General features: G+C 38.4%; 1 protein-coding gene across 3 annotated transcripts in view; it reads right to left on the reverse strand.

Moving 5' to 3' along the window:
* Window positions 1-285: 285 nt before the first annotated feature.
* Window positions 286-13,911, reverse strand: part of LOC122266186 (uncharacterized) — a 34,712-nt gene continuing 21,086 nt past the window's right edge. For all 3 annotated transcript variants that reach the window (XM_043035799.2, XM_043035798.2, XM_043035797.2), the window contains one exon: window positions 286-13,198. In XM_043035799.2, the coding sequence (XP_042891733.2) occupies window positions 401-13,198 (12,798 nt within the window). In that variant the 3' untranslated portion in view covers window positions 286-400. The remainder of the gene's footprint in view (window positions 13,199-13,911) is intronic.

The following is a 13,911-nucleotide window of genomic DNA, read 5'->3' on the forward strand; positions in this document are numbered from 1 at the left end:
TACCAATAGATTAACCATAACACAACGTAATGTATTATTTCCTATAAAACGGAACCAAATTTAACCAAGCAGAGATACAATAAAAACTAGAACTAGTATATTTTCTTCATAAATGAAAATTTGGATTCTTATCATAAAAAAATCTACTCTGTGTATATATGTGTGTGTGTGTATGTATGTATATATATAATATATTATATATATATATATATATATATATATATATATATATATATATATATATATATATAAATATATATATATATATATATATGTATATATATTTACATATATACATAAGTGTGTGTGTATATGTATATCTTTAATGTACACAAGTAAGGTGATTGTAAAGGATATTTTCAGATTTTTTATAAAACTTTTACTTCTGTCTTTAAGCCTTTCATTGTGCTGGATTCTCTATGCTCCAGCAACAGAACAGGTATCGTAGGAAGCGCAACACAGAACTCAAGACGCTCTTCACCTCCTTGTCTGTCAACTCTTTCTTCTCCTGTTTCATTTTGACCATTGCCTCCAAAGATTTAACAAGGCTTTCTTGTTTTTTCTTTGTTTCCTCTTCCTTTGCTTTAGCAATGGCTTCCTTCACATTGAGTAGCTTTGTTTTGCCTTCCTCAGCTTCGTTCTCAGATAAGCCACTGATGTGTTCACTGATGTCAATATTTTTTCTTGTCTCTTTTTCATAGCCATGTGTTTTATTTTCCATGTCTTTCATGAGAAGTTCCATTTCTGAATCTTCTGGTGTCATCCTGTCTTCACTGGTCTCTTGTGTACTACTCTGTTCTTCATCATTTAAGTCAACATCAGCCATAGCATCTTTCTCTTCCATGGTTGATACTCTTTCCTCATCATCCTCACTCTCCCTACTCACATCTGCTGCTCTGACATTTCTCAAAAAGTCAACCTCCTTTTCCTGAATGAGCCTCTCAAATAATTCATTTGCTATGATGGTTGTCCTGGCTTCTGCTTCATCTTGTTTTTCTGCATTCTTACTTTTGTTATCTTCCATTGCCTCATGTTCTGGCTCTTCCATAATGACACTCCAGATCATGTTTTTGAACATTTCCTTTTCTCTTTCAGCCATAATTTCATCACTTCTTCCAATCATTAATTCATATCTGACCAAATCCTCTTCTTCTTGCTCTTCATCAGATTCAGAAATATCAGATTCTTTTAGTTCTTCCATTGTGTCTTCTTTCTCTGAAAACTCTGATTTGTCATCCTTGTCCAGTTTTCCTTGTGTAGCCTCAGTCTTATTCAGAGTTCTTTCCTCATTTTGTTCCTCTGCTGCATCATTGTGTACTCCAATTTTGTCTTCATTTTCTCCTTCCACACTGATACCTTCATGATATTCCTCTCTAATGCTGTCCTCATTCATGACAGCAGGATGCTCAATGATGTTATATACCAAGGCCTGAACTTCCAGTTGTGCTGATCTCTCCTGCTCCTGTACTTCCTCGTTAGCAGCTTCCTGGAGACTTCTCTCTTCAATATCCCTTATCCCTTGATCTTCAGACTCTTGAGAGATTTCAGATTCTGTATTTTGTACTGTTTCATCACTTGCCGTATTGTATACTATGTGTTCATCCATTTCGTCTTCACTACTTGTATCATCTTCCTCCTTGCTCTTCTTGCCCATACCTTCATGTGTGTAAATTAATGTAATTTCTTTGTTTTCATCTTGATCAGCACCAGTATTTTCTAGATCTTCCTTCACATCAGCCACCACTTCCACTGTTTGATTTAGTGTCTTTTCAAGTTCAGGATATTTCAGATTTTCCAGAGCATCTTCCCATTCTTCATCATCTTCCATTGAGTAGTCTTCATTTGTTTCTTCTCCTCTGTTTGCTTCCCTTTCATTATTCAGTGTTTCACCTGCTTCAAATGCCATATTTTTTATTTCTTTCACATTTTCAGTAAGTAGAGTAACTTCAGTCTTTTCAGTAAGAGTATTCATCAATACTTCATCAAACTTCTTGTCACTGGTCCCTTCCTCTATGCTGTCATCAGGAAGTTTAGCTTCACCTCTTACTTTGTCCGTTATGCCATCATTTATGTTTTCACATGCATCTTCTATCTCTAGAATTTCATAGGACATATCATGCTTTTCTTGATGTGGCACTTCATTTTGTTTACCCACATTTTTCATCTCATCAATCTCCTCTTCCAATAACTCTGTCTCCTTTGGTAATGTATCTCTCGTATTATCTTCTCCAGCAAACAAATATTTATCCTCCCTGTGCTGTTGTGCCTCTTCCACAGTGAAGACTTTCTGGTCTGTTAGTTTTGATTCTTCTGCATCTTTAGTGATTCCTGTTTTCTTTAATTCTTCTACTACTCTTCCTGCTTTAGAGACATCCTCAGATGCTGTGACTGGTAAGTGAACTCCACTCTCCACCACTTTGATGAGTTTGTCTACCACTTGCAGGAGTCTTGTTGCCTCATCCATTTCTCCAGTGTCTGCCTGAATTTCTGAATGTGTCGTCTTCTCGATTTCTGAGTAATGTTTCCCTTCCTCTGCTTGATTTTCTAGTTCTGCTTCTGCAATTCTATTTCCTTCTACTTTGATTGCACTTTCTATCAACTCCATCTTCTCTTCCATCTGTCTCATTTCTTTTTCCATCATTCTAACATCTTCCTCCATCAATCTGACATAATCATCCACGGCAATTGTTGCTTCCCCTTTCATCAGTTCTATTCTTTCATTTTCTTTCTCCTCAGCTTCAGCAATCTCTTCCTTTATTGATTTTATTTCGTCTTTTTTCACAGATCTCTCTACATTTTTGATTGCCAGTTTGTGATCTGTTACAACTTTTTCTTTTAAAGTTTCTGCATTCTCCACCTTCAATACAGTATCTTTTGATTCTGTTTCATCATTCTTACCTATAGCTCCAGTTTCTTCCATTGCTCTTATTTCCTCTTTGCCGTTCATCTGTCTGGCTTCTTCTATGATTTTATTTCCATCTTTATTTGACATGGCTTCCTCCACAAGATCTGTTTCTTTTTCTATTACTTTGGCCTCCTTTTCAATGACTTCTATTTCTTTCTCTATCTCTTTTGTTTCCTCTTCTATGTCTCTGATTTCATTTTCAAATATCTTTATCTGGTTTTCCACATTACTTTCCAATCTAGTTTCTTCTTTCAGTGATTCATTCTCTCTCTTTGGGGCTTTGTCTTCTTTTTCAGTTTTATTTTCCATTTCTACTTCATAGATCATTCCCTCTGCTTCCTCCCTCTCTGCTCTTGCCAGTTCATCTGCAAGACTGACTTCCCCCTTGGCTTCCAGTGAGTCTCCTTCCAAGACCTTACTTTCTTCTTGAATAATTCTTGTTAACTCTTCTATCACTTCATTTGCATCATCTACCAGCTCTTCATCATTTACTATCTGGAAGTGATTGATCTTATCCTGTTCTTGGGTTTCTTCCACAATCCCTTCAGTGTTATCAGTCATTTTATCTGCAAGTTGCTTACTAACTTCATTGTCATAAGCTTCATCTGATTTTGTGCGTTCTTCATAGTTACTGTTTCGTGCCATATCATCAGGTCCTAAGTTATATGTTGACCTTTCAGATTTTGTAATTATGATCTTTTCTGAATGTTTTTCAACTAAGAAACTATTCAGCATATCTTTACATGCATCACTCTCCCTATTTATATTACTTCCTTCCCTTTTTTCAAATGGCAATTTTACAGCAGATGATGTTCCTGGTTCTCTAATGGGGTTACTTTCTTCTCTTACAAACATGCTGTTTTCTGATTCTTGAGCTGGGCTAATTTCTGGTTCTTCAGCTGAGCTGATATCAGAATCCTCAATAGTGCTGATTGCTTCTTTACTTGCATTAAATTTCTGTCCCTCTACTCTGATGCTCTTGGACTTATCATTTATACTGCTTTCAGTTTCTTCAGATGAGTGAATATTCAGTTCTTCAGGTGGGTTAATTTCTGGTTCCTCGCCTGAGCTAACTTCTAGTTCTTCAGCTGTACTGATTTCTAAATCACCAACTGTGCTGCTTTCTGGTTCTTCAATTGTACAGATTTTTGCATTTGTAAATTCTGGTTCTTCAACTAGACTTCTCTCTGGTTCTTCAACTGGACTTCTTTCTGGTTCTTCAACTACACTGCTCTCAACTTCTGTAAATGGACCTCTTTCTGGTTCTTCAACTGCAGTGTTCTCTGCTTCTGCACTTCTTTCTGGTTCTTCAGTTGGACTGCTGTTTGGTTCTTTAATTGCCCTTATTTCTGGCTCTTCAACTGTTCTTATTTCTGGCCCATCAACTGGGCTTATTTCTGTTTCTTCAATTGGGCTTATTTCTGGCTCTTTAACTGAACTTATTTCTGGCTCTTCAACTGGCCTTATTTCTGGTTCTTCAGCCGAACCTATTTCTGGCTCTTTAACTGAACTTATTTCTAGCTCTTCAACTGGGCTTATTTCTGGCTCTTCAACTGAACTTATTTCTGGCTCTTCAACTGAACTTATTTCTGGTTCTTCAGCTGGGCATATTTCTAGCTCTTCAACTGGGCTTATTTCTGGCTCTTCAACTGTTCTTATTTCTGGCTCTTCAGCTGGGCTTATTTCTGGCATTTTAACTGAACTTATTTCTGACTCTTCAACTGAATTTATTCCTGGCTCTTCAACTGGGCTTATTTCTGGCTCTTTGACTGAACTTATTTCTGGCTCTTCAACTGCTCTTGTTTCTGGCTCTTCAAATGAACTTATTTCTGATTCTTCAAGTTGGTTTATTTTTGGCTCTTCAACTGGGCTTATTTCTGGCTCTTCAACTGAATTTATTTCTGGCTCTTCTACTGAAGTTACTTTTGGCTCTTCCACTGAACTTATTTCTGGCTCTTCTACTGAAGTTACTTTTGGCTCTTCAACTGAACTTATTTCTGGCTCTTCTACTGAAGTTACTTTTGGCTCTTCCAGTGAACTTATTTCTGGCTCTTCTACTGAAATTATTTCTGGCTTTTCAATTGACTTTATTTCTGGCCCTTCAACTGAACTTATTTCTGTCTCTTTAGCTGAATCTATTTCAGGCTTTTCAACTGGGCTTATTTCTGGCTCTTCAGCTGGGCTTATTTCTGGCTCTCCAACTGAACTTATTTCTGGCTCTCCAACTGAACTTATTTCTTGCTCTTCAACTGAACTTATTTCTGGCTCTTTAACTGGACTTATTTCTTGCTCTTCAACTGAACTTATTTCTGGCTCTTTAACTGGACTTATTTCTGGCTCTTCAATTGAACTTATTTCAGGCTCTTTAATTGAATTTATTTCTGGCTCTCCTACTGGACTTATTTCTGGCTCTTCAGCTGCACTTACTTCTTGCTCTTTAATTGTATTTGTTTTTAGCTCTTCAATTGCACTTATTTCTGGTTCTTCAGTAGAATTTATTACTGACTTTTCAATTGCATTCAATATGGGCTCCTCGATTGCACTCATATCTGGCTCTTTGATTTCAATGACTTCTGGTTCTTCTATTGGACCACTTTCTGGCCTTTCAATAACAATTAATTCTTGCTTTTCAACTGCACATATTTCATCAACTGGGCTGCCTTCTGGCTCTCCAACTAAACAGATTTTTAGTTCTTTAGCCATACTATTTTCTGGTTCTCCAACCATAATTCTTTCTGGACAACTTGCTAGTTCTTCAACTGGCCTTTCTCGTTCTCCATCCTGACTATATTCTGGCATTTCAATGGGACTGCTTCTTGGATTTTCAAAGGGACTGCACTCTGGTTCTCCAATTGGACTGCATTCTGGCTTATCATTAGGTTCTTCATTAGGAGTATATTCCGTTTTTCCAATTGAACTGCTTCCTGGTTCTTCAAATGAACTGCTTTTTGGTTCCTTAACAGCACCAATTTCCTGTTCATCATGTTTAATACTATATTCTAGCTCGTCAGTGGGGTAGCTTTCTTGTTCTTCATCCGGACTGAGTATATTGTTGTTTTCTTTGGATGGCATGCCCTCTGGTTCTTCAATTTGATTTATTTCAAATGCAACTGTACTGCTTTCTAATTCTTCAGCTGAACTGTTTTTCTGTTCTTTGTTGCTTTTTGATTCATCAGTTTGGGTGCTTTCGGTTTTTCCCTCTCTGCTGACCAGTGGTTCTTCAATAGCACTGCTGTCTGGTCCTTCACCTTTGCTGCTTGTGGGTTCCTCAACTGGGATGATCTGTGGTTCTTCATCTGTGTTGATTTCTTGATCTTCAGTAAGACTGCTTTTTAGTTCTTCCACTAATTTGTTCTCTGGTTCTTCAAATGTACTTATTTCTAGTTCTTCGGTAATACTGCTTTCTGGTTCTTTCATTGATACTCTCTGTGGCTCTTCTGTGCCGATTTCTTGTTCTTCAGTAGCACTTCTTTCTAGTTCTTCAACTGAGACACTCTTTAGTTCTACCTCTATGCTAATATCTGGTTCCTCAACTGGGACACTCTCTGCTTCTGCCTTTATGTCGATTACTTCAATTGTTGTGCTTTCGAGTTCCTCAGTTGAGACATCTAGTTCGCCATCTGTGTTGGTTTCTGGTTCTACAATTGCACGGATTCCTGTTTTTTCAGTAGAGATGGTTATTAAATCTTCCTCTGTTTCGATTTCTGGTCCTTCAGTAGAATTGATTTTCAGTTCTTCGTCTTTACTGCTTTCTGTTTTTATATGTGGGACATTGTCTATATTTTCCACTTTGCTGTTTTCTGGTTCTCCAAATTGGACACTTTCTGTTTCTCCGATTTGGCTCATTTCTGATCCTTCAATCGTGATACTTTCTGGCTCTTCTTCTGTGTTCATTGTCAGTTCATCAATTGTACTGATTTCAGAGTTTTCATCTGTCCATATATCTTGTTTCGTAATTTCCAGTGCTTCATCTTTGCTGATTTTTAAATCTTCAACTTTGGATTCCAAAGTTGTTGTGGTGTCTTGCTCTTGAACTGCACCGATTTCCATCTTGATTTCTGATTCTTCCACTGTGAACATTTCTTTCTCTTCAACTTCGCACAATTCTGATTTTATATTCTCACTGGTATGTGGTTCTACAACTTCAGAGTTCTTTTCTTCAGTTTTGTTAAATTCTGGTTCTGACATTCTAATGTCACCTTGTTCTACGTCTGTGCTGATTTCTGATCCTTCAAATTTACGAATCATTTCTTGAACCTTGCCAATTTCTAGTTCTGTGAATGTGCTTATCTCTAATTCTTCTACTTTAATAACTTCCAGCCTGTCGAGTTGCCGGCTTTCCAGTTCAACCGTTTCATCATATCCTATTTTGCTTGATCCTGGTTCTTCATTCTTTTTTACCTCTGAATCTAACTTTTCAATTCTGTTGATATCTAGCTCGGCAACTGAGCTGATTTCTGGTTCTTTGATTTTGCTGATTGTTTGTTCTTCATTTTGAGTGATTTCAAATTCTTCAACCGTGCTGATTTGTGATTCTTCAATTGTACTGATTTTCTGTTCCTCATCCATATTGCTCCCTGATTCAACTGAGCTTCCTGTTTCTTCCTCTCGGCCGACTTCTGTTTCATTTAGTTTCCTAATTTCCTGTTCTTCAACAATAATACTTTCTGAATCACCTATGTTAATATCTAGATTTTCAGCTGCTCTGATTTCTGGTTCCTCAAATGCACTGATTTCTGGTTCTTCACCTCTGTTGATCTCAACATCAGAGTCTTCAACTGGGCTGATGTCTAACTTTTCAACTTCACCGATTTCTTCTTCAACTGAGCTGTTTTCTGTCTTTTTAGTTGCAATGATCCCTGCTTCTTCGACTGGGCTGATTTCTGCTGTTTCAGTTATACTAATTTCTGGTTCTTCGACTGTACTGATGTCTGCTTTCACAGCTATATTTATTTCAGGTTCTTCGACTGCGCTGATTTTTTCTGTTTCAGTTGCACAAATTTCTTCAACTGTACTGATGTCTGATTTCACAGCTATGATTATTTCTTGTTCTTCGATTGAGCTGATTTCACCTGTTTCAGTTGCACTGATTTCTGGCTCTTCGACTGCCCTGATTTCTGTTGTTTCAGTTGCACTAAATTCTGGTTCTTCAACTGTTCTGATGTCTGCTTTCTCAGCTATGTTTATTTCTGGTTCTTCGACTGCACTGATTTTTGCTGTTTCAGTTGCACTAATTTTTGGCTCTTCGACTTCCCTGAGTTTTGCTGTGTCAGTTACACTGATTGTTGTTATTTCAGTTGCACTGATTTCTGCTGTTTCAGTTGCACTAATTTCTGGTTCTTCGACTTTGCTGATTTCTGCTGCTTCAGTTGCACTGATTGTTGTTATTTCAGTTGCACTGACTTCTGCTGTTTCAGTTGCACTGATTTCTGGTTCTTCGACTTTGCTGATTTCTGCTGCTTCAGTTGCACTGATTGTTGTTATTTCAGTTGCACTGACTTCTGGTTCTTCGACTGAACTGATTTCTGCTGTTTCAGTTGCACTGATTTCTTTTTCTTCGATTGTACCGATATTTACTTTTTCAGCTACAATAATTTCTGGTTCTTCAACTGTATTGATTTCTGCTTTTTCAGTTATACTGATTTCTGGATCTTCTACTGCGCTGATTTCTGCTGTTTCAATTGCGCTGATTTTTGCTGCTTTAGTTTCACTAATTTCTGTTTTTTCGAATGTACTGATGTCTGCAGTTACAATAATTTTTGTTTCTCCTTCTGTGCTAATTTCTGATATTTCAGCTACGCTGATTTCTGTCTTTTCAACTGCATTGATATCTGGTTCTTCGAATGTGCTGATTTCTGCTTTTTCAGTTGCGTTAATTTCTGGTTCTTCGACTGTGCTGGTGTCTGGTTCTTCCACTGCCTTGAGTTCTGTTTCCTCAATTGCACTATTTTTAGCTGTTTCAACTGCGCTCATTTCGGTTTGTTCTATTTCTAGTTCTTTAACTTGGCTCATTTCTATTTCTTGAACTATGTTGATTACCGGTTCTTCAACTGTATCGACTTCATTCTTTTTAACTGGTTCTTCAGCTGTGTTAAGTTCTGGTTCTTCAGTTATGTTGATTTTTGGTTCAACTATGCTTATTTCTGTCTTTTCAACTGTGTTGAGTTTTAATTCATCAGTTGTATCAACATCTGCTTCTTGAATTGCCCTTAGTTCTTGTTCTTTAAATAGGACGGGTTCCTGTCCTTTATCCAAGATGATGTCATGTTCTCTATTTTTGCTGACTTCTGTTTGTGTGTGCTTCTCAGTTTCTATTCCACCACTTTTGCCAACTTCTTGTTCTTCAGATTTAATGATTTCCGATTCTTCGCTGTTATGTCTGCTGACTTCTAATTCAGATTCCGCTTTGCTTGCTCCTGGTTCTTCAATACTGCTGGTTTCTGGCACTTCAACATTTCTGCTGTCTGTCCCTTTAACTATGCTGACTTCTGGTTCTCCAACTATGCTGACTTCTGGTTCTCCAACTATTTCGATTTCTTGTTGTTTAACTGTGTTGATATTTGGTCTTTCTACTATGCTTACCAATGGTTCTTTGAACGTTCTGATCTCTACTTCTTCAATTTCTTCAATTATGCTGATTGTTCTTTCAACTGCGGTGACTTTCGGTTCTTCAGTTTTGATGATTGTTAGTTCTCCGATTGCTTCACCTTGGTTCTCTACTAATCCTTCCACTTTCCTGGCTTCTGGTTCCTTGAGTTTTAATTCTTCAAATGTGTTACTATCTGTTTCTGCTTCTTCGACTGAGGTCATTTCTGGATCTCTCGCTTTGCCGAATTCTATTTCTCCAAATTTGTTGATTTCTGAGTTTTCCACTGCGTTTAAATCGGATCTATCAGATTTTCTAATTTGTCTTTCGACAATGTTTTTCTGATTTTGTATAAAGCTAATTTTAGGCACTGTGCTTTTTGATTCATCATTCGCCGTGATTTCTGCGTCTTGGACAAAGCCGGCATTTGCTTCTTGAAAAATGTTACTTTCTAGATCTTCATCCATACTACTCTCTGGCTCTTCAGCTATGTTTTCTAGTTCATCGGCCATACTTTCTGGCTCATCGGCTATACTGCTTTCTGGTTCTTCAGCCAAACTGCTTTCTGGTTCTTCAGCCAAACTGCTTTCTGGTTCCTCGGCCATACTGCTCTCTGGTTCCTCAGCCATACTACTTTCTGGTTCTTCAGCCATACTGCTCTCTGGTTCCTCAGCCATACTACTTTCTGGTTCTTCAGCCAAACTGCTTTCTGGTTCATCGGCCGTGCTCTCTGGTTCGTCAGCCATACTACTTTCTGGTTCTTCAGCCATACTGCTTTCTGGTTCCTCAGCCATACTACTTTCTGGTTCTTCAGCCATACTGCTTTCTGGTTCATCAGCCGTGCTCTCTGGTTCGTCAGCCATACTGCTCTCCGGCTCTTCAGCGTTACTTTCTGATTCCTCAATAATGCTATCCTCTTGCTTTTCAGTGAATGGACTTCTACTGTCTGGTTCTTCAGTCAATGTGCTTCCCATTCTTTCTTCGGCCGAAGTATAATCAGTGCTTTCTGAGCTTTCTAGTTCATCGTCAATTCTGATAAATCGTATCCCTCCAATCCTGACAGTTTGTTGTTCTCTGACTGCTGTCAATTTGATCTTTTCTGGCCTGATGCTATCTAATTCCTCAGACAAAATGCTTTCTGTCCTGTCTTCAGCTGAGACATAGCCTGTGCTCTCTGTACTTTCTGGTTCATCTTCGGCTTTGCTGCTATCAGATGTATACTCTTTCATAGTGTTGTATGGCTCTCCACTGATGATGCCTTCTGTCTTGTTTTGAGTTTCAACATTTCCCAACTTTTTAGTTGCATTTAGCATCTCGTTCTTGTCATTATCTTTACCCTCATCTTTGTAACTACTTCCGGCTTCCTTTGGTCCCGTTGTTCCATCAGGTTTAAGATTTATTAAAGTCCACCCGGCCTCCTCCTGTTCCTCTTTTTTGCTCTCCTCTTCTTTAACAGAGACCGATATTTCCGTAACTGTATCCTCGTTCCTCTCCGCTCCCACCTCTTCTTCCACCAGTACACTGAAGGTCTGATTCTCGAAGGACCTCCTTCTCTGCACCCACTCCAGGCCCCATTGGCCAGTATTTTCTGCAATATCTTCTGGCTTCTGGCTTTCTTCCTTGGGCTTTTGCTCAATAACGATGTCAGTCCACCCCTCGTGGATGATTACCTCTTCGCTAATCACCGATTCTTCAACTTCGTCGTCGTCGTCTTCCAGTTCCTGTATGGGTTCAGGATTCTTTGTCTTTGAAGGAAAATCGTCATCGATCTCTGCCAATGCATCTTCGAAATCCTCCGTTGTCTCACTCCCTCCTTCCTTCAAGAAAGTAGCATGTTCCTCTTCTTTCACTTCGCGCTTTTTTATTTCTTCCCTCCACACTGTCGTGTTTGTCATATCTACAACTCCCTCTTTCTCCTTTGTTTCTGTTATTGTATCTTCCACATTTGTGTACTTATTTTCCGTCGACTCTGTTTCTCCTTCCTCAACTGTTTCGTTGGAATCTTCGCTAGCTATGTCATTTATCTCTTCCTCCTCAACTGCTTCAGTTTTCAAAGCGGAATGTGGGACTTCTATCTTATTTTCATAGATTGTCGTTGTTGCTGTCTCTTCCCTTGTTATCTCTGTTATTACTTCACTACTTCCATCGACATCGTCTTCTTTTCTCAAGTCTATTTCCGTTAGTGCTATTTGGTGCTGCTGATTCCCCCCTTCTTCTCCTTCCGTTCTCTCCCCATCGTCTTCGTCTGTCTTCTTCGTACTTGACTCGATAAAAAGTTTGGTCTCACTACACTCAATCGCACCGCCCTTTTCTTCTTCGCCGTTTACTCCGTTCACGTGGATCACCAGTTCACATCTTCTCGCGCTGAAAATTTTCTCGACGACGTATCGCACTTCCTCCTTTTCGTCTGAACTTCCCACGCTCGTTTCTTTGTCTTCGTCTTTGTTCTCTTCTTCTGCCTCGTCAATTACGGCACTGCTTGTCTCTTCTGTCTCTCCTTCCTCTTCTTGTCCTTCAGTTTGATAGCTTTCTCCTTCTAGATCTTCTTCGTTATTTTGATTTCCATCCGTATCTAATTTGTTATCTTTTATAATCTCTATAATAGCCTTGTTTTCTTCTACTTGTTTACTCTCGTCTTCTTTCTCTTTATCAAGGATTTTGTCTTGAACTGCTTCTCCATATACTTTGTTCACCTCCTCTTCCTCTTTTGCATATACTTTGCTCCCCTCTATGTCTGTTTTTACTATTTCCTCAGATTCTCCATCTCTCTTCTTGTCCTCCGTCTTTTCTTCATCACTTTTTTCTTCATCCCTTGCTTTGTCATCTCTAATCTCTGCCTTCTCTTCGTCTATTGTGAACTCCATTTCGTTCTGTTCATCTATTTCACTCTCTCCCTTCTCTTGTTCCGTTTCTTCTTTCACAAATAATCTATCTTTAACTTCTGTGTTTTCCTCTTCTTCCCTTGTCTCTTCTATTATGTCTTCGTTTAGTTCCCTTTCTTTACCATCGTTCGCATACTCGACAATGTCTTCATTGCTCTTTCCTCCTTCACTATAATCATCTGATATATCTGTCTCTTTCCTCTCTGTTTCCTTAAGAAATTCAGGTACTGATTCGTAAAATTCATCCTCCGATACTTCTCTGTTGTTGGCCTTTTCTTCTGGTTTATCTTCACTTACTGTTTCTTCAGGTTCCTTTGTATTGTTTTCATCCAAATTATCTCCCTCGCTCTGGGTCGTTTCTTCTGATTCGTCGTAAATTTTCTCGTTACTATCACTGCTTTCTTTCTCGGATTCTCTCTCCATTATCTCTTGTCTCTTCTCCTCCTCCTCATTTCCATCCGCTGGATCTACACTCATCTTTCTTTTCTCTAGCTCTTCCTCGGCTACTCCTTCTTCGGACCCGATCTTTTTACCGTCATTACTCTCATCAATTTTCATCACCTCGCTCTCAATATCCACGTATTCTTCCCCTGCTCCTTTTGGCTTCCTCAGGACACTCTCCCACACGCTTTGCTTCTCTTCTTCTTTGGTTAAGTTTCCCCCTTTGGCTTTCTCGCTGCTTCCCATTTTCGCTTCTTTCTTTGCGCGCTTCGTTTTCTTTTCCGATTTTGTTCCGTTCTTGAACATTTTTCCTAGACTCTTTCGTTTCACACTGGCCGTGTCCGTGACGGTTGGTGTACCCTCGTTGTCGTCTTTGGTTTGTGTCTGAAAAGAAATATAAGGAAGATTGGATGTAAATAATGAGACGATTAATAAGTAATATGTACACTTTATAGTTTTAACATTCTGTTGTTCTCTTTGATCCTTAAAACATTAAAAACTATTTTTGTTGTTTAACAAACGGAGAAGGGGAAGTATTAACAAGGATTTATCATGTATTTCCTACGCAATGTTTGTACGGTGATTAAAGGTTGCATTCACATGTCTAGGAACTAACTGAAATATTGACTTTGTTAATCAATTGGAGGTACAGCTGTTTCAGTTAACAGCAAATGAATCTTATAATTGTACATCAAAAGTGGTATATCATTTCAATTCTTTAAAAAATCTGTTTGTTCTAAAAAAAATCTTTGATTGCAATAATTTGTTAGACTTTCTTTTCTAAATACCACAAGCTAACCTAAATCTAGACAAAAGTCACGAGTTACATTCTTCATCAATAATCCAACCATTAATGGCAATCAGTTTCTTATAATCCTAAAAAAAAAGTCATAATTCTTTGCACTCAAAATCACAATAAAATACCCTTTTCCAACTTGGCAGGGGTGAGTTGCATCTACCTTTCATCACACTCAAATATTTACTCCTCGCATGTTGTACCTTAAAGCTTTCTACCACTTCTGTCATCAATTAAACAACTCAATGTTCGCTACTGCCTAATCTCGAAGATGATTGATGATCCTATCATTAATCATACA

Source organism: Penaeus japonicus, unplaced genomic scaffold (assembly GCF_977035675.1).
Source record: "Penaeus japonicus unplaced genomic scaffold, GWHDUDI00000001_assembly GWHDUDI00000001, whole genome shotgun sequence".
Lineage (NCBI taxonomy): Eukaryota > Metazoa > Arthropoda > Malacostraca > Decapoda > Penaeidae > Penaeus > Penaeus japonicus.